General features: G+C 31.4%; 4 protein-coding genes across 5 annotated transcripts; 3 read left to right on the forward strand and 1 right to left on the reverse strand.

Annotated features, from left to right (window-relative positions):
- Positions 1 to 381: 381 nt before the first annotated feature.
- On the forward strand, positions 382 to 4192 carry LOC123883279 (uncharacterized hydrolase YNR064C-like). 2 transcript variants are annotated; one of them, XM_045932025.1, is made up of 13 exons: positions 382 to 701; positions 775 to 832; positions 1110 to 1165; positions 1574 to 1674; positions 1842 to 1911; positions 2028 to 2097; positions 2217 to 2273; positions 2517 to 2584; positions 2679 to 2759; positions 2947 to 3024; positions 3270 to 3425; positions 3668 to 3820; positions 3956 to 4192. In XM_045932025.1, exons 1-13 carry the CDS (start codon positions 558 to 560, stop codon positions 4031 to 4033), a joined length of 1170 nt encoding a protein of 389 aa, XP_045787981.1. In that variant the 5' UTR covers positions 382 to 557; the 3' UTR covers positions 4034 to 4192. The 2 variants fall into 2 exon arrangements, with proteins under 2 accessions (XP_045787981.1, XP_045787982.1); XM_045932026.1 differs by having other exon boundaries at positions 670 to 701; positions 828 to 832.
- A 50-nt stretch (positions 4193 to 4242) lies between these two features.
- Positions 4243 to 9308, reverse strand: LOC123883280 (probable polygalacturonase At3g15720). Its single transcript, XM_045932027.1, has 9 exons — positions 9165 to 9308; positions 8761 to 8892; positions 6324 to 6488; positions 6016 to 6223; positions 5642 to 5723; positions 4814 to 4922; positions 4566 to 4667; positions 4383 to 4467; positions 4243 to 4322 (listed from the first exon to the last, which is right to left on the reverse strand). The coding sequence occupies exons 1-9, from the start codon at positions 9306 to 9308 to the stop codon at positions 4243 to 4245; spliced, it is 1107 nt and encodes a 368-aa protein (XP_045787983.1).
- Positions 9309 to 12670: 3362 nt separating this feature from the next.
- LOC123886916 (probable polygalacturonase At3g15720) lies at positions 12671 to 15836 on the forward strand. Its single transcript, XM_045936189.1, has 9 exons — positions 12671 to 12814; positions 12942 to 13067; positions 13591 to 13759; positions 13857 to 14066; positions 14326 to 14407; positions 14621 to 14729; positions 15123 to 15224; positions 15612 to 15696; positions 15754 to 15836. The coding sequence occupies exons 1-9, from the start codon at positions 12671 to 12673 to the stop codon at positions 15834 to 15836; spliced, it is 1110 nt and encodes a 369-aa protein (XP_045792145.1).
- Positions 15837 to 17036: 1200 nt separating this feature from the next.
- Positions 17037 to 17835, forward strand: LOC123886917. Its single transcript, XM_045936190.1, has 2 exons — positions 17037 to 17323; positions 17367 to 17835. Exons 1-2 carry the CDS (start codon positions 17037 to 17039, stop codon positions 17833 to 17835), a joined length of 756 nt encoding a protein of 251 aa, XP_045792146.1.
- Positions 17836 to 20131: the final 2296 nt, after the last annotated feature.

Consider the following 20131-nt stretch of genomic DNA (forward strand, 5'->3'; position numbering starts at 1 on the left):
TTGTTGTTAAAAAGTTTAGCGGTGAAACTCGAGCGCAAAGAAGACAATATTAATAATTTGAATCCGTACTTCAAGATTGTCTCTATAGCCTTTTATAATCTTAGCTGAAATTATAGGACAATAAGTTGAAGTCACTAGGTTTAGTTCATAAGGGGTTTGGATAACATGCTTTAAGTTCTGTATTCGATTCTCAGTTGTCATGCTAACTAATGCCTTCGAGACACTAGTTAAGGAAACTAAAAAAGGTAAAATTTGTATTGAAAAAAGCATTTTCTTTATTTTAAAAATAGACCACACAAGTTTCAAGATCACTTTACTATATTAAGCTCCGGGCCCTAGTTAGCATTTTTAAAAATAGAAGTATTTGTAAATTATTATGGCCAGAACTTAGTTTAGAGACCAGAGAATCCCTATCCATTCCTATATGGACAAAACATGTTTCTTTTTCTAAGCTGCCATCAAATCTAGTACTAACACTCTTTCTGTTCTGTTAACCGTTATAAGCTACTTTTCCCTCTTCACACTCCAACACAACAAACCACCACTTCATTCTTGCAATGACTATTCAAGCCTTTCATGCTTCTTCTAGTTACTTCAATTCCCACCTTCATTCTTGTTCCAAAAAGCATTTACTTTCAAGGAAGTATCTGAAGTTGAAGTGTAGTACTTCTTCAAATGGCAACAATGGAAAAAGAGATAAAGTTTGTGTCTTTGTGTTAATGGGTTGTTTTTAATCAGCTTTTTCCTCTTGAAACTTTGTTTCCAATGCTGCAGGATGATTATCTTCTGGATGCTCCTGTTTCTGTTGGTGATGGTTTCTCTTTCAGTGGAGGTAACTAGCAGCAGCTACTCTTTTATTTTCTTTTTGTTTAATTCAAAATAAGATTGATGGATTATGTGTGTGTTGGAAGTAATTAAGATATGGTTTGGACAACACGAATTCGAATCCTAGTTGGAAATTCTTGATCAGACTTTATTTACCTCCCAACCGAACTCTGGATTACTAGGGGCGATTCCCCCTACAAATCGGAGGGTTAAGACAAAAAAGTTAAGATCAAAGATTAGGACTTTTCTGTAATTCTGATAAGTTTGTTGGAATCTTCTTACAGGAAAATATTCAGATGGGCCTAATCCAAGTGATGAATGGTTTAAGCAAGGGAAAATGGTAATTATTCATGATCACTTTTCATCCATTTCTTAATTGTTGTTAAAAGTTATATTTTTGTCTCAATGCTATGGTTCCTATGGTAAAGGGCTTAATCTAGAGTTCGACTCGGAAGTAGGAAAGTAAAGTCTGACCAATAATTGTTCTAGTCAGGACTTGAACACTCGGTGTTCTCTCAAACGATAGTTAAAAGGGGTTTGACTCATATTTAATAGCAATGTGATGCTTTTTTGTATTGAGAAAATTGGTTATCACCTTAGTTATCTAAACAATTTTGCTAACAATTCAACCTTTCATGACTTCAGTATGTGAAGCTATTCATTTGAACTTCGTTTCATTGAGGTTAGAATGTTTCAATTTTGAACACTATTATATGATTTTTATCCAGTAATTTTTTGATGTCATTAGGTTAAAGCCTATTCAACTCCTGGAACTGGTGAAAAGGCGAAAGATCCAATTTTCGGGCTAACAATGGGCACTAGTTCACAAGCTACCGGAGATCGTTTCAGGTCAACTAGATCTATCTTTATATGTCCAATGATTTTCTATTAGCACTTATTATAATGAGCTTTCTAATGAATAGCTTTTCACATAAGTTGAAATCAGCTACAGCACTTCAATTTATTCACAAGTTACTAATTGAATCATATTTTCTGAATATGATTTTATACAATAGATGGTTTTGTGTCGAAAAAGGAAATGCTGAAAATCCTTCAGTCATATTAATCCATGGTTTCCCTTCACAGGTCCGTATCTTGATTTGCGTTTTTGTTTTACAGAAACTTTGTTTTCGATGAAACCGATTTGATGACAGTATCTTGAGAAATAACAATTTTACTGTCACATTGATGCTACTGTCTAGGCATATTCTTATCGCAAAGTTCTTCCGGTACTCTCCAAGGACTATCATACCATAACATTTGATTGGCTAGGTAATAAGATTACAAAACATTATAGCGTCGTTAAGTCCATGTAGCCAAATGGATTCATGATTGACATTTCACCAATTTGTTAACCACTTCAGTACTCCATTTTTCTTTTTCTATTTCAGGATTTGGATTTTCTGATAAGCCTCAACCCAAATATGGATTTGACTACACCCTTGACGGTAATTAATTTCTCGTCTTTTGGTTCTGTGGCGACAACAATTGATTTTGTAAAATTGATCAGGCATGTGTTTGGAACTTTTGTAAACCATTTTTCGCGTCCTAAGGCATTTTTACCCTGAAAATACATAAGCTACAAAACTAAGCTTCTGCATTACCGTCGTTTTTCAAACGTGCTGCCAAACCAAACGTACTCACGGTACGCTAAGGCTTAAAGTGATTTGAATGTAAAGTAATTTATGCAGAATATGTGTCATCATTGGAGTCACTTATTGATGAACTTGCTGTTACTAAAGTCTCACTTGTTGTCCAGGTAACTTTGACGTAGTCGATAAGAATCATGGATCTACTTGTTAAAATAATCTCTAGATCTTCTTTGACATAGCATTAGTCTTGTTTTTTCACAGGGATATTTTTCACCAGTTGTAGTTAAGTATGCCAGCATTCACCCGGAGAAGATTAACAACTTAATACTCATTAATCCACCCGTATGTTTATTTTTTAGTTATGTTATTTTGACCGATAAATTTGACATCAAATTTTGACATCAGTTTAGATGATTAACACAATTTAAATACATGATTACTCAGTTGTTGAATGAATGATCGTTGATTGAACATTCCTGGATACTTCTTAACAATTAACATCTTGAATTTTTGTTTCTTATTAAATAAGTTAACAGCTCAACATGCCAAGCTTCCATCAACATTGTCCATATTCAGCAATTTTCTGCTAGGTGAAATATTTTCACAGGTATATAACAGTCATAAATATTATTCGCGTATATTACTTACCTTTACACATATATGCATAGTTGGACCTAGAAAAACTGAACTATGACTTATAGCACGAACTGAATCAGTTCGGTTCAGTTCGTGAACACTTAGTTCTTTTCGGTGTAGTTCGGCACAGTTTTTGAACCGAACAACGAATAGTCCCACTTGGACCCTACAAAATGACTAGGTTCCATATAATGTGATTCTCTTGTGAGTGACTAGGATCCATTAAGGGCCAGTGACAAAGCCCTAACAAGCTGTGGACCCTACAAAATGAAAGAAGAAGATGCAATGGTTTATAGAAGACCTTATCTCACATCTGGCTCTTCAGGCTTTGCATTGAATGCAATTGCCAGGACCATGAAAAAAGACCTCAAGGTGAATATTTAATCTTTATATATCTCAAATTCTATAGAAATCACTCTAAAATTTTTCCTAAGTTATTTTTTTGTGCCTTATGAACTCAAAAGTGACAATTAAGTAATTAACATATACGAGACGAAGTGTTGTAAGTGGAAGAGTAGCCTTGCTGTCACGATCCACATATACTCAACACTTGTCTCTTCGATTCGTGCAAAGAAAAGTAAACTAACATTCAAAAAATGATATTTATTTTTCAGAGGTATGTGGAGGATATGCAGAGAATACTAAACGACAAAAGTTGGAACGTTGGAACCACGATATGTTGGGGACAGAGAGATCGATGGTTGAGTTATGATGGAGTGGAAGATTTCTGCAAAGGTTCAAATCATAAACTTATTGAAGTTCCAAGGGTAATTACTTAAGATTCATATTCTCATTGTTCTCAATATTTTGTTAACATTAAATTGAGGTACTATGGTTGTAATCTTCTTCACAAATCTTCCTATTTTCAAAGAGGGATACAATAAACTTCTTGATCTTTGTAGGCTGGACATCATGCACAGGAAGATTGCGGCGAAGAGCTTGGACAACTTATTTATGGAATAATAAGGAAAAAGAACTAAACATGAAGACATCATTTGGATATTTTTCTCATTTATAGAATCATATAAATTTGTATCGACAAATGTGTGATCGCGAAAATGCATATATATTTAAACAATAATTTTGGATTTAGAATGTCATAATGCAAGCAAATAAAGAAGTTTCGAATTGCATTGCAACTTGATTAATATATAGTTTTATTTCTCTCCACATAATAGAAGATAAAACATCATTTAAGGCAAGAAACACTTGGAATAGTATTTCTAGCTGATCCATGAGCATTTATACAAAAAGATGAAGTCTTCTTTCCTGGTTGAGCGGAGACAATGTTATTTTGATCAAATAGAAGGCCAAAACAACCAGCAGGACTACATTTTAAAGCAATAGCTACATCGCTAGCAGAAGTTCCGGTAAATCCTCGATATGTCACATCACTTACAGACACATCTGTTTCCTAATAATTTCAAAAAAAATATATATATTTAACTATAATACATTAATTGTTGAAATGATATGATAAAAATGAATAATAATGTACAGTGGAATATGTACCTTGGGTACAATATGGTAATTTTGATCTATAATTATTGGGTTCAAAACATTAACAAGAATGATTTGTTCAAATGTAATTTGTTTTGCATAACCTGATCCACCCTGCAAAATATTAGACAATGAAGATGTACGATGTGATATTGTGCTTTTAGTTAATTCACAAGTACAAAAAAAAAACATCAATTTTGTAAAAAGTAAGGATTAAAATTGAATATGGATAAAATTTTAACCATATTAGTCATACTCACCGAAAATGTCTTGATTCTTGCTCCATTTGTAGTCCCAATAAAAGTACAATTTCGTACATAAATATTAGAAACTTGATCATTAGCTCCATTTCGACCGAGGCTACCAACACTGATCAATTCATGAAGAACACATTTGTATGTGAAAAATATGAATATATATGTACAATATATATAATATTTAAAATTTTGGCACCCAAAAGTTAGTTTGAGGTTTTCAAGAACTCAAACATTAACTACCATAGTAGTCACAGTTAAACAGTGGCAAATTCATATCTTTCCTCACAATCTAAATAACCGTGGCTAATAGACCGTGGTTAATTTTTTGTAGTGCGTATATCTTAGTACTAACAACTAATATCTTTGTATGATAAAACTACTACATTTTAACATTAAATATGTTAGTTGTCTAAACTTTATACAATGATTGCAATCTCTTGAGTACATATAGTGTGTCATGTTTTAAAAGATATGATTCTAAGTTCAATTTATACAAACAATTGATGGACCTCAACTCCTTTATGTATCAGAGAGAATTAACTAATAATAGGCTTGATCTTCCTTGTAAAATTCTTTGCTCTCATATTTATTAAGCCATAAGGTTCTTGCTAACGAGTGCCCCCGGGGCACTCTTTAAGCATTCCATTTAAAGAAACTTTTTATTCAAAAATTTAAACACTACAATTTCCAATGCGTTGACTTTACGCATTCCGATAAAAATTCTATAAAAAATTTACTATTTAAGGGCTTAAAGAGTGCCTCGTGAGCACTATTTAGCATTTGCCATAATATAAATATGAAATTGAACTATATGTATAAATATTTTTAAACCTTATCCCATGTCCTGGTCCACAAGTAACCCCAGTTGCATTGACAAAAAAGGAACCACCATTGAGAGCAATACAATCATCACCTATTCAAAAGAGAAAAACAAAACTCAAATTGAATTTAATTTGCACAAAAAAAGGTTTATTATTTGTAAGGATGATGATCATTGCTCTAATAAAAATAAAAATAAAAATAAATCTTTCAATTGTTTTACATTTGCTTATACTAATATTTATAGCCATAATTTATTTTTTAATTGATTTTCCTCATTTTACACAACAATTTATGTTTGACTCTTGTTTATAAGATGATGTAATCTTCATTTTCTAAAACATGCTAAAAATTTATAATATCATAATAATATAAATTTTAATTACCAGATTTTATATAGGAATCTTCTATCAAGATATTGCTCGAATGAGCAATGTCAAATCCATCAGTGTTGGGGCTAGTAACAGGAGAATTAATGGCTATATTAGAAAATGTTGCATCCTGACACATAGTAATGGATATATGAGATCTTGGGCTATTCCTGATCCTTAATTTTCTGACATTGAGACCCTTGCAGGAATGAAAAAATAACATCTGTACCATAAAAAAAAAATTGTCACAATGTATTCATCTTCATCTTCTTATTATCAAATTAATTAATTGTGACAGAGAAAAAAGTGAATAGTAATGATACCATAGGTCGATTACAAGTAGGGCATTGCCACCAAGTAGGACCTTGTCCATGGAGTATTCCTTGGTTATTACCATCAATTGTCAGTCCATTTACATATTCCACGCTAATCCAAATTAACCCACCTTTCCACGCTGCTTTGGGAGGTGCAATTATTTCCCCTTCAAGCTACATTTATAATTAATTAATATATATATACTTTTTGTCCATCAACACAAAATAAATTGGTACTTTGTTTCTCGAGTAAACTGCTAAATATCTTCCTGAAATTTCAAAATTCGTCAAATACTCCTCGAAATTTGGAAATAGACAAATATCTCTCTGAAATTATAAAAAATCAATCAAATTATCTCCTGACGTGGACTTTGACTGGTAGTGTCAGGGGACAATTTGATTGACTTTTTATAATTTTATTAGGGGATATTTGTCTATTTCCAAATTTCTTGGGGTATTTAACAAATTTTAAAATTTCGGAGATATTTGACAGTTTACTCTTGTTTCTCGAAAGCAAGTAACAAGTAGTATGAAAAAAATATATGGATGACTCGAATAAAAACACTTTGCTATTGTGAAAAATGAGAACAAATATTTGAGACCATTATATTCAAACTAATTAATATCACTATACTCTTGTTATTTTTCACCAAATGAATGCACACTAATATGCTATCATCTCTTCCATCTCACAAAGTATTCCTGCCATGGAAAAGACGGATTGGTATACAATAGAAAATCAAGAGCCTTTCGGTGACATTGATTCAGAAGAATTCTTACTTGAACACAAATCCGAGAAAAAATTATTTAGGCACACATAAATGAGTAAAAAAATTTAAAGGAAAAAGACTAAATGATGTGATAATTTTAATTTTTGTTTAACTTTTTTACATTTATGAGTGTGTGTCTAAATGATATTTTCTTGGGTTTGTGTCCAAGTTAGAATTCCTCCATTGAATTATTGATATGTAGGTGATCATGTAGCTAGGTTCAAAGGAGGAAGAAAAGCGTTCGAGTAATAAGTTAATTTAGTCCCTAAACTATCACTCTCACACCAACTTAGTCCCTAAACTATTAAAAATAACTAAAAGGTCCCTAATCTATTTTTCATCCGTCAATTTAGTCCCTAAACTATCAATCTCTCACCAACTTAGTCCCTAAACTATTAAAAACAACTAAAAGGTCCATAATCTATTTTACATTCGTCAATTTAGTCCCTAAACTATCACTCTCTCACCAACTTAGTCTCTAAACTATTAAAAACAACTAAAAGGTCCCTAATCTATTTTTCATCCGTCAATTTAGTCCTCGGTTAACTTGTCTATAAAACCCTAAAATATTATCACCCTTTCTTTTTCCACGCGCTTCGACGAAAAACAACCACCCTGCTCGCCGCCAACCACTCCACTCTCCGGCAACAACCGTTTTGCTCGCAACGCAAATATAACATCTAGTCGCCGAACTCAATTCTTCTTTCAGAATAATCATTTAGAACGAAAGAGATCTTTAGTATGAAAAAAGTGGCAATTGTCGGTTTCTTTTTTTTTTTAACACATAATATTTTTTTTATTCAACTTTTTGACTGAAAGATTAAAAAAAAATGATATGATTCAACCGTTTTTGGTTTTATAGCTTGTTGTTTTGTCTGGTTTAATAATACTGCTTATCCTAGTGAGTTTTATAGTCCCACTGGACCAGAAGCTTATCAAGCTCAAGCATTTACTTTTCTTGTTAGTGACTACGCTAAAATCAGGTCTGTTTTTTGTTCTCACTTTTGTAAATTTGTAAGGGTTTGTGATTTTGTTTTATCCCTTTGAAGTTTATACTGTGATCTCTTGTTTCTTGCGGGTCTGGGAGTTTTTTTATCCTTCTATTCCTTTTCTTCTGTTTTAGTATGCTAACAAAGTCTTATTAACTTCCAAGCATTTGTATGGTGAATTATCTTTGCAGGCTGATTGTGTTATTGGTAATACTAGTAGGAGCTAGCTTTTTTCATCCATGCTAGTGTGTTAAAAAGTGCCTTGAGATATTATAACAGGTTTGTTAGGAATCATAAAATGATGTTTGTGAGGGACTAAATTGAAGGATGTGAATATAGTTTAGGGACCTTTTAGTTGTTTTTAATAGTTTAGGGACTAAGTTGGTGAGAGAGTAATAGTTTAGGGACTAAATTGATGGATGAAAAATAGATTAGGGACCTTTTAGTTGTTTTTAATAGTTTAGGGACTAAGTTGGTGAGAGAGTGATAGTTTAGGGACTAAATTGACTGATTACTCAAAGCGTTCATAATGCATATTTTTTACCGATATTATAATTAAACCAGATTCTTAAATCTTAATTAGTTTGAATCTAACGGTTGCAAATGCTTCTTAAATCTCATCATTATCACAATAACAAAATGTTTTCATTGGAGTCTGCCTTTAACTAAGAAAAATAAATTATATACCTGAATGAGAATTTTGGCAGTGCAAGGACCGTTAAAATTTAATTTCGTCACCATGAATGATCTTCCTGCTGGAATTACTAGTGTTGACATTCCAACTGCTTTACACGCACGACTCCATGCACTAAGAAACGCCTACAATAACGTATACGTAAAATTAAAATTATCATAAAAAGTCGATCCCCGTAACTACGATCGGGAGGGGGCTGCAACTACTTGATATCAGAACTGACATCCGAACCAGATTTAACTGGTGGTGGAAAACAAAAAAAAAAACAAATTATCATAAAAAGTCGCTCAATTATTCATAATCTTTGAAAATCTTAAGCTTCTCATAAAGATATATAAATTAAAAATAAATAATATAAGAGAAAAAGTTATCATGAAAATATAGAAAAATCACATACTTGTGAATCGTCAGATTTGCCATCGCCACGCGCACCATATTGGAGAACATTGAAAATATTATTTTCGGTATCAACATTCAACCCCGTACATAGACAAGGCGAAATAAAACCAAAAATCAAAACAAAAATAATAAACCCTTGCATGTTGATAGAAAATAAAAAGAAGGAAGATTAAGAACTATATATTATGATGTATTTGTGAAGACAGTAAAGTAGTGGTGGTTAAATAGAAAAATACAGGGATTCGTATCTAAAAAAAAAAAAAAAGAAATTATGGGGACAATACTCTCTCCGTTGTTAGAAGAAGAGTGTACTCCTATGTTAAGTTTATTTGAAAAGAAAAAGTAAATGGTGGGTTAAATAAGGGTGGAATTGGAAAAAATAATTAACTACCTTGATTAAAGAGTTTTATGCTAAAACGACATCTAAAAAGAAACAGAGAAATTATTTTATTAGGAAATTATAAGGGGTTAGAAAAGAAAATTAACGGTATTTTTTCTCTCTAACCACCTTAATTATGATTTTTTTTTGTTAAATAACCTAGTGGCTAGAAAATTCACCTTAAAAGTAAATAAGTGGAGTGTTCGAAGCTAAAACCTCAATTCCTACACATATAGTGCAATATTTCCATCGACTGAACTAAGCTCACGAGGACTATCATCTTTAATTTCTAGTAAGTATTCTAAAGTATCCTAATAATTTAGGTTATTTGAATCGGAAGCGTGATTTAATTTATATATTTTTAAAAATTTTAAGAGAGTTGGGCTATCTTGGAAATGAACGACTCGAAAAAAAAAGAAGGAGTTACGATGATGTCAACATCCAATATCATTTGATATGGACAAAATACGTTGACTGTTGTCATCAATATCAACCATTAGTGGTTCATGATGATTGATGGTGGACTTAGTAGGAACGACCACAGTTCGATCCTCATAACCGTGATTGGAAGGAGACCAGAACCATTTGATGTCAAAACTGACCCCGAAATCAAATTAGACGATCAGTACGCCAGATACTGGCGATGAAAAGAAAAAGTTAACTATCTCCTAATGGTACATTGAATATTTTTAATTATTTTTTATATGAAATGTACATTAAATATTTGAAATAAAACATTAAATATTTGAAATATTAATATTATTATTTAAAAATAATTACAATCAAAGTCAAACTTTCTAGGCATTTCAAACGAAAAATAAATATGAAATTCATTTAGGTCAAGGCTGGCAGAGTCAAACTTTTATCCTAAATGTGGTCAAACTTCCATAGTCATACTCATACCAACAATTTATTTTTGGGTCTTGCTAAAGTTAAGAAACTTACAAATGACTCTATAAAAAAAAAAAAAAAACTTACAAATGAAGTTTTGTATTGAGAAAAATAAAAATTTGACTTTAAAAAAATTGAATGCCCAATTTTTAAAACTAATTTTCTAATACTCCGATTTCATAGTATGAATTTTTTATATTCATTATAAAATTAATGTATTTAGTCTATATTATAGGCAAAGTACATTATTTTTTAAATGAATCTAAAAAGTCTAATTTTACTTATATATAAAACGAAAGAGAGTACATTAAATACCTTATCATGCTAGCTTTCTCCTATGTTTAACAAGGACCTGGATTGGGTGCACTCAACATCCCTGACTGCATGCATTCAATTGAATCCAGACCATTTGATTAAAATCAAATAGCTTAGATTTAACATCCGAATTTTAATTGTTTTAAAAAATCAACGCTGCATTTAAATCCGAGCCATCTGATTTTGATTAGACGGCTCTAATGCATTGACCGCACCCTAATTACATGATAACCGACTGTTTTGGATGTGGAGTGGCTGAGTCGGCAAATTATTTATTAATCTCCTGTAGTATTGTTGGACCTCTTTGGGATTTAGTTCGTTCGTGGATTGGCACTCCTTTGGTGGATTTCACTACTCTGCGCGATCATTTTGTTCAGTTTACAGTTTCAACAGGTGGATCTCGAGCTCGTCGATCCTTTTTGCAGCTTATTTTGCTTACTTGTGTTTGATTGATATGGACGGAGGGAAATCATCGTTTGTTCAAAGGTTCAACAGACACACCTCATCTTTTGTTGGACAAGATCAAACTTTTCTCATTTAGGTGGTCGAAGACGACAAGTATTAAGTTAACTTCAAACTACCATAGCTGGTGGTCTAATTTATTGCTTTGTTTGAGATTTGTATGATTTGATTATGATTTTGTCTCTTTGACTCTTTGTAAACTTATGTAGTCTACCTCGACACGTCTTGTGTTGGGGAGGCCGTTTGTGTTAATAGTATATTTCATTTTAGCTTCTTAAAAAAAATATACTATTAATTATTAAATTTTTCATCGTTTCATATGTTTGTAATCGACCTGGGGTACATATATATTCAATTATTCATTTTTCATCGTTTATCTTTCATAATTAATTTGTGAGAATAATTTTGATGCATTGATATGATAAATATTAGCACATGTATCTAACAAAATCGTGTGGATGTTTGTGAATATATTTTAGGAACTAAAATGAAAAAGCGACACCATAGTATGATTTATGTAAAATATTTACACGGTTGATGTATGCAATTTTTTTTTTTAGTATCAATGCAAATTAAAATTTTAATAGGATAAGAAATGAACATTTATAGTTCAATTTTATAAAATTATAATTTAGTTGATATTCTTTCATCTTTAATAAAAAAAAAAGGTGGCTTTCATCTCTTTGGAACAATTACAAACTCAAAAAACTAATGTCCAATTTATTGCTAACACTTTGACATGTTATGGTACAGATCTTTCATTTTCATTCCTGCAAAGATCTCAAAGTTAGTAACATAATGGTCACTAATAGCCCAAGTGGTCATGTATCTGTTAACCAGTGCAATGGTGCAACATTCTCACATATATTTATTAACTCTCCTACTAATAGTCCAAACACCGATGACTTTGACATTTCTTTTTCTAGTAATATCTTGGTAGAAAATTCAAACATAAAATCTGGTAATTTAAACTTTATATTAGCTTATGATAATTTTAATTTTTAGTTTGTATTTATCATGTAATTTTATAAAAAAAAGAGCTAAACATAAATTGTTATAAAAAACAGGAAAAAATAATAAAATAAAAAAAATCAGTATTAACAAAATATTATATAAATAAATGTAAAAACATTTATAGCATTTGTCGTTATATCCATAAAATGATTAACGTTTTTGTATCTTTAATTTGAGTTACACTTTTTTTTTTCTTTCTAATTACGTGACGATTGTATTGCCATTAACGGCGACTCCTCTTTTATCAATGCTACTGGAGTTACTTGTGGACCAGGCCATGGAGTTACTTGAGTATAATTAATAAGGTTAAATATTTTAAAATTTCTAATAAAAATATCATTCATATGCATTTAATTTTCTATTTAAATCCCCTCATACACCCATCACAAATCATCATTGTAGTGACTTTTAATTTTCCACTTATTTAATTTTACTTTGTCAACATGCAAAGGTTCAACTTTTTTGTTATCATTCTTGGGTTTATTTCTCCTTGTCTATGTACGAGATTGAATGTTGGAACAGAAAATGACAATTATAATGTGATGGATTATGGTGCAAATGGCGATGGAAAAACTGATGATTCACAAGTATATATGTTCCTATGTTTTTCTTTATATAATTTAAAATATTTTGATATTCCATGTGAATTTTTTCTCACTAATTGACTGATCTTTAACACTATTTTTAATTATATATGTATTTATTGAATTGCAGGCCTTAGTAAATGCATGGAGTAGTGCATGTAAACATGGAGGGACGTTAACTATACCAGCAGAAAAATCATTCATGGTGACGAATGTAAAATTTAGAGGTCCTTGCAAACCCAAAATTCATATTCAGGTATATTATACATATAAATTTACTATATGTACTTATCAACTTATGAGTACCGCTTGTACATTGTTGTAATCATTTTTTCATTTAATAAAAAGATTATAATAATAACATAACATGCAATTAATTCACAACTAAAATAATATTTTATTAGGAATTTAAATTAATTTTTAAATTTAATTGTTTCAAATAGGTATTTACCTTAAATCTATTCGAAGTTAAAATATGATGTTTCAACAAAAAAAAAACTTTATTTATATTAATTATTTACTATTAATACTTAAAGAAAGATCGTGAGATTTTATTTTCGTAAAGAATACTGTGAGATTTATTTATAAGTTACAGTGTGATGTGAATAATTAAGTTTAATATTTTATGTATTTTTATTTGTTTTTGTGTTAAGTCTATATATATTGACGGACTTATTTTATTTGCACTTATTTTAATTTTTTTTTTTTTGCTTAGAACAAAAATTCAATTTCCATAAAGAAAACTCCATATATGTGTTATTCTGTAATCTATATTGTAGTTTGATGGAAAAATAGTTGCACCCCCTAAAGAAGCGTGGAAAAGTGGAGACTATTTGATTTACATTGATAATTTAGACGGACTCACAATTGATGGTAATGGTCATGGAGGAGCTGATGGAGGTGGTTCAACTTGGTGGCATTGCAAAAATTGTAAACGACCTGGGGTACATATATATTCAATTATTCATTTTTCATCGTTTATCTATCATAAGTAATTTGTGGGAATAATTTTGATGCATTAATGCTATGATAATTTTTATGGTACAGGTCTTTCATTTTCATTCCTGCAAGAATCTCAAAGTTAGTAACATAATGGTCACTAATAGCCCAAGTGGTCATGTATCTGTTAACCAGTGCAATGGTGCAACATTCTCACATATATCTATTAACTCTCCTCCTAATAGTCCCAACACCGATGGTTTTGACATTTCTTTTTCTAATAATATATTGGTAGAAGATTCAAACATAAAATCTGGTAATTCAAACTTTATATTAGCTTATGATAATTTTTATTTTTAGTATGTATTTATCATGTTATTTTATTAAAAAAAAAAGAGCTAAATAAAAAATGTTATAAAAAACAGGAAAAAGTAATAAAATAAAAAATAGTTATAACAAAATATTATATAAATAAATGTAAAAAAAAATTATAGCATTTGTCGTTATATCCATAAAATGATTAATGTTTTTGTAACATTAATTTGAGTCACGTTTTTTTTTTTCTTTTTAATTAGGTGACGATTGTATTGCCATTAACGGTGACTCCTCTTTTATCAATGCTACTGGAGTTACTTGTGGACCAGGCCATGGAATAAGGTTTGCAAAAATTGCATGTTGATCTAAAACTTCAATTTCACATGCACGCACACAAACACTATTTATATTCAATTTGCCAATCTTTTGTGTTAGAGTATGAATTATTGATATCCACAAACTTATCTTAGTGTGCGAGAATCGTAAATTATATATTATACATGTGTTCGTATTTTTTACAAATCTCATAAAATGTCTACTTTACAATTTAATCAGTGTTGGTAGCCTCGGTAAAGTAAGACCTAATGATAAAGTTTCCGATGTTCATGTACGGAATTGCACCTTTACCGGAACTTCAAATGGAGGAAGAATCAAGACAAAAATGGTGAGTATAATTAATAAGGTTAAATATTTTAAAATTTTCTACAAAAATACGAATCTTTCCATATTAATATTTTCGTTCTTTCTACATTACCCCTTGAAGAATTGAGAGTATTTATTCAGCAACCAATAAAAATTAGCACATAAGCAAATTTGTAAGTGAAGTAAAAAAAAATATTATCTGAATTAAGAAGATCTAGACATCAAAGACATATATGACTTATATTTTTTTTATCGTTGTGTAAATCTCATTCTTAAAGGGGTTATGTAGGCACCATAATATAATATTTTATATAATTTAGTTCGTAAATTTTTTATGAACGCCTTTCAATATTTACTTTTTACAAAATTTATAACACATTATGTGACAACACTCGGATTCTCCAATTTTTTGCAGGGTGGATCAGGTTATGCAAAAAATATTATTTTTGAGGAAATCATCCTAGATAATGTCAAGAACCCGATTATTATAGATCAGGAATATAAAAATTTTGGACTGGTACATAGTTCACTCTACATCATTATTATTATTATTATTATTATTATTATTATTATTATTATTATTATTATTATTATTATTATTATTATTATTTTATTTTGTCATTCCAACAATGCATTTGTATGTTTGCTAGTTTTATACACATAATAATAAACTAAGGGTCTTGTTAACATGTGCATATAGGGCACATGATAAAATATCTTAATATAGAAATTTAACATTTAATGATACAAGACATTTAATGCTTGAAAAATTAAAATACACAAATTCTAAGACATAATTTCTATTTTTACTACCTTAACATGTGCCATATATGCACATGTTAACATTCTCCATAAACTAATACTATAGTTTTATGTGTGATGAATTTTGTTGAAATTATATTAGGATACAGATGTGGTGGTGAGTGATGTAACATTTCGAGGATTTACGGGAACTTGTTCTGGTGACATAGCTATTAATTTAGATTGTAGTTCCGATGGTTGTCATAACATTCTATTGGATCAAAATGACATCACATCTACTTCAGGAAAGAAGCTTTTAGTTATTTGCAACAATGCCTATGGAACTGCTACAAATACTATTCCAAGTGTTACTTGTCTACTTAATTAATGTTTTATTCTCAATTATGTGGAGAGAAAAACTTTGTATTATTAATAGATCTTCGAGACTAAAAGAATAACTTTCTTGCACGAAATGATGATATTTTAAATTGGTTTATTTGCACCAAACATTTTTGTAATAAGATTTCTTTTTTAAAGATATGCCTGTTTACCTTAATGCTCGTTCTTCTTACTGTAAAACCCTTTGAGCTATGAAACCCTCTCTCTCACTGAAACCATCCATACCATTTATCTTCACTTCAATGTTTCACTCGAAATCATTCATTTATGGTGTAACATCCCGACTTTAATTAATAGAAGAATATTAATTAGAGATAATTATTAAGGACTAATTAAATGGTAAAGGCTTACATACGAAACAAGGACTTTTCTCTCTCTAAAATTTCAAAAGTTCTCACCTCTCTCTAAAAACCTTAGATCCACCACCCAACCCTCTCCCTTTTCAATCCAAACCTCTTTTTCAAGATGTAGATTCTAACTCCGGTGGTGCTTAGCCTCTCACGGTTGCAGGTTTCTTTGTATCTGGTGGACCTTTGTCGCCTCGGTGTTGACTGCGAGCTAGGGACTTAACTGCCTAGGTTTTCATTCTGTCGTTGCCCCATTAATTTTTGCCTCTGAAAACTGCTTTTTGTATTCTGATGGGCCGATCACTTTTGATTCGAGATCAGAGTTAGAGTCTTAGGACATCTTTTTGGGTCGGATTGATGGTCTCTTTGGTGTTCTGGTATTTGTGGTGTGTGCTCTAGGTGGTCTGGTGACTGTGGAGTGTGTACTAGGTGGTGTCCGTCTTTTAGCTTTCTCATTGGTGTTCCGCTTATATACGGCGACTCTGTTTTGTATTTCCGTTTAACCCGGCCTCTGTTCGCCTTATACAGAGACTGATTATTATTAATAATATTTTGCCATTTAAAAAAAAAATTAAATAATTAAGGACTAATTGGAAATAAGTGATTGGGTATGAAATGAATAATTCAAAAGAGACAATTTATCTTGATCATATGTGAATGGTATAGTTGGAAATTGAGTAACTTTTCCAATTTGTCATAAAGCCAAAAGAGTGATACAAACCATTTGTCAAGATTTTCCATTCTTGACTAAGGAAGGATGATGGAATGTGGATGCATTCACCACAAGATCAAGGTGCGTTTAATTTATTTGTTAACCAACTTATGCTTCCAAATGGGAAAGTATGGATAGTAACAAGATTCATTCGTTATTTCCATTAAATGTTGCAAATTCTATACTAGCTGTTCCATTCGATGATGTTAAAGAAGATAATTTAGTGTGGGAAGATGATATGCATGGTAATTATAGTGTCAAGTCAGGATATAATTTGCTCTTAAAACCAACAGTTCATGAAGCGACAATGAGAGAAAATGCAGAGTGGAAATGGCTTTGGAAAATTCAAGCACCACAGAAAACTAAACATTTGTTATGGCGTATTTGCAAAGGGTGCTTACTGACAAATGCTGCGTTGTAATACAGTTAAGGAGTGGATACAAAATTTTTGTTGAAACAGTGACTGTAATGAGGCTGGAAAGGCAGCAATGTTGCTTTGGGTTTTATGGCAAAACAGAAATAATTGGGTATGGAATAACATGAAAGAACAAGGACAGCAAATTGGCATCAATGCAATGAGGCTTTGGGATGAATGGGAAATTGTGCAGGCTGTCAATAATAGCAGCAGAGAAACCGACCAGCAGCAGTATTCTTTGCAATGGCAGCCACCAAGTCAAGGAAAATATAAATGCAACGTTGATGCGGGCTTTCACAACGATGTAAGAAAAACAAGTGTCGGTTGGTGTGTTAGGGATCACAGGGGAAAATTTATCTTGGGAGGAACCTCTTGGATACAAGGTAGATGTTCAACAAATGAAGGGGAAGCAATAGCAATGCTAGAAGCAATGAAGGAGCTGAGCCAAAAAGATTTTAGAAATGTTATTTTTGAAACCGATTCACAAAATGTAGTGAATGCAATCGTCATATGAATACTGGTGTGTCTGAATTTAGTTCAATATTTCATAAAATCAAATGTATGTTATCTTTGCATTCTAACTTTCAGGTAAAGTCCGTTAAGCGGCAAGCGAATATGGTTGCTCATACATTAGCTAGGGCGGCCATTTATTGGTCTAGTCGCAATACTTTTGATTTGATACCTCTTGGTTCAAATAGCGTATGAACCGATGCAATGAACTTCCTGGAACACGAAAATGTGCGTGTCTGAACTTATGAATCAGTGCGTACATGGTATGAGCCGATGCATAAGTTTCAGTACGCCTTTTATAAAAATCCTGGAAACTTTGAATCGGTGCATACTAGAGTGAACCGGCTCAAGCACCATCAACAGGGCACTGCATTGATGCATACACAGGATGAACCGATACATACCACCCAAAACTTATTTTTCTAAACAACTGAGAGTATTTGCATCGGTGCATCCTTCATTGAATCAGTGCAACCCGAAGCAAATATTAATATTTTAACAAAAACGAGATACGATGGTTTCTGACTTTCTCATATGTTTTAAAATTAATTAGACTTAGGGACTAGATCAGAACACATATAGAATACCCGGGAAGGTTTTTCTTTTCTTTTCTTTTGGCCAGGAAAACATAGATTGTTAAGTTAGAAAATGTCAATCAGGAAATGCATGTTAGAGGAGTCTCCTTACCCCATATTATGTTATGTTATGTTAATTAAATGTGAGCCTAGGCGGAACAGACTTATATACCTATCCAATTATGCAGTAGCAGACACTCTGAGACGACTTGCCTTGGAGTGTACTTGATGAAATAAAACGAACAAGATAATTTACTCTGTGAAACACTTTATTTATACTCTTCATATTATTATGTTATGTAAGACTTATGAAAATTATGTTAGAAACTGACATTCAGGTGCCCCCGGTGTAGTCACCAGTAGCTGGGTAGCAGGATTCACTGAGGCTTAGTAGTCTCATCCCACGCCGTTCAATTTTTTTTAGGTAAACAGGTTAACCGGAGCATGGACCAGGTAGGGACTGATGATCAAGGTTGAGCTTTGGATTTCATCTTCTTCATTGCTTTATGTCTAATCTGTTCATGTAGAATTCAGTTTTTCATTCCGCTGTAATATATCGGATTATCATATTATTCTTGTGAGATCTTGTTATTCAACTTAATTATTCTGTAATTTTAATGTACTCATATTTCAATTATTAATATCTCGACTAAACATTCTAGACAATTTAGTTGGGGTGTTACATATGGCTTCTCTCTTTGTCAATAGTGAAACAATTAAAACGATTTCATAACTAGGTCGAGCAAATTCACAAGACTCACATGTATGAATATATCTCAAGCGTTTACACTCAATATTAAAAAATTGTACTTTTGTATACTCTTGTATAAAATGATTTATGATTAATGTTATATCTTATATATATATATGATCTATGTTATAGTATATTTCAATCCAACTGTCGATTTTTTAATACGATTTCAGGTAAAGAATTATCGGAGGTGTCATATAAAAAGTTTCACACCTTGTTAATGAATTAAATATACAAAAATTGATTTTAAAGAAGAACGTTAGGGATTTTATTTTTTGGATCAATAATATATAATCTCCCTCTCAAAAGCCACTAAATTTGATTTAGTAGTAATTAATTTCAGTAGGATGCAGGAGGAATTAGGTTCAATCTTCACCAAAAAACAATTTGTGGATATATATAAAGGAAGCAATATCTAGTGAGAAAGAATATTTTTATGTGAATGAGAGGATGACACATCAACCGTTGGATAAAAATACACATATGAGATTAAAAGATGATTAAAATGGATCACGTGTGTCTTTTCCTATCTAATCCCAACAATCTTCTTCTACGTATCTTCTTCTCATCTCTTTAAAGTTCCGAATGCGCTTTCATTCATAATCCACAGTCAAGTAGAATAATATTAAGGGTAATATATGTCATAATAGTTAATATAAAACATATATACATATATTAATATTTATTAAAAATGAAAATTCCATTAAGACAAAAAAAAAAAATGAAAATTCCACTCTGGCCAAGGCCACGGTATGCCCCTATTTAGATCAACCCCTGGAGTGAGAGGATGGCACATCAACCGTTGGATAGAAATACACAATGAGATTAAAAGATGATTAAAATTGAGATCACGTGTTTCATTTCCTATCTAATTCCAACCGTCTTCTTCTATACGTATCTTTTTCTAACGTCTTTAACATTTCGATTGCGCTTTCATTCATAATAATCCACGGTCAAGGTGCTAATTGTAGTAA

Source organism: Trifolium pratense, linkage group LG5, assembly GCF_020283565.1.
Source record: "Trifolium pratense cultivar HEN17-A07 linkage group LG5, ARS_RC_1.1, whole genome shotgun sequence".
Lineage (NCBI taxonomy): Eukaryota > Viridiplantae > Streptophyta > Magnoliopsida > Fabales > Fabaceae > Trifolium > Trifolium pratense.

What these genes read in the sequence shown, in the direction of transcription:
- LOC123883279 (XM_045932025.1), top strand. Translation starts at nt 558, where the DNA reads ATGACTATTCAAGCCTTTCATGCTTCTTCTAGTTACTTCAATTCCCAC. An exon ending in ATTTGACTACACCCTTGACG is followed by an intron (nt 2,274 to 2,516) that starts GTAATTAATTTC and finishes TAATTTATGCAG; the next exon opens with AATATGTGTCATCATTGGAG. An exon ending in AACTTATTGAAGTTCCAAGG is followed by an intron (nt 3,821 to 3,955) that starts GTAATTACTTAA and finishes TGATCTTTGTAG; the next exon opens with GCTGGACATCATGCACAGGA.
- LOC123883280 (XM_045932027.1), bottom strand. Translation starts at nt 9,308, where the DNA reads ATGCAAGGGTTTATTATTTTTGTTTTGATTTTTGGTTTTATTTCGCCT. An exon ending in GGACCAGGACATGGGATAAG is followed by an intron (nt 4,923 to 5,641) that starts GTTTAAAAATAT and finishes TGAATTGATCAG; the next exon opens with TGTTGGTAGCCTCGGTCGAA. An exon ending in ATTACCATATTGTACCCAAG is followed by an intron (nt 4,468 to 4,565) that starts GTACATATTCCA and finishes TGAAATTATTAG; the next exon opens with GAAACAGATGTGTCTGTAAG.
- LOC123886916 (XM_045936189.1), top strand. Translation starts at nt 12,671, where the DNA reads ATGCAAAGGTTCAACTTTTTTGTTATCATTCTTGGGTTTATTTCTCCT. An exon ending in GAAAAACTGATGATTCACAA is followed by an intron (nt 12,815 to 12,941) that starts GTATATATGTTC and finishes ATTGAATTGCAG; the next exon opens with GCCTTAGTAAATGCATGGAG. An exon ending in AGATTCAAACATAAAATCTG is followed by an intron (nt 14,067 to 14,325) that starts GTAATTCAAACT and finishes CTTTTTAATTAG; the next exon opens with GTGACGATTGTATTGCCATT.
- LOC123886917 (XM_045936190.1), top strand. Translation starts at nt 17,037, where the DNA reads ATGGATAGTAACAAGATTCATTCGTTATTTCCATTAAATGTTGCAAAT. An exon ending in TTACTGACAAATGCTGCGTT is followed by an intron (nt 17,324 to 17,366) that starts GTAATACAGTTA and finishes TTGTTGAAACAG; the next exon opens with TGACTGTAATGAGGCTGGAA.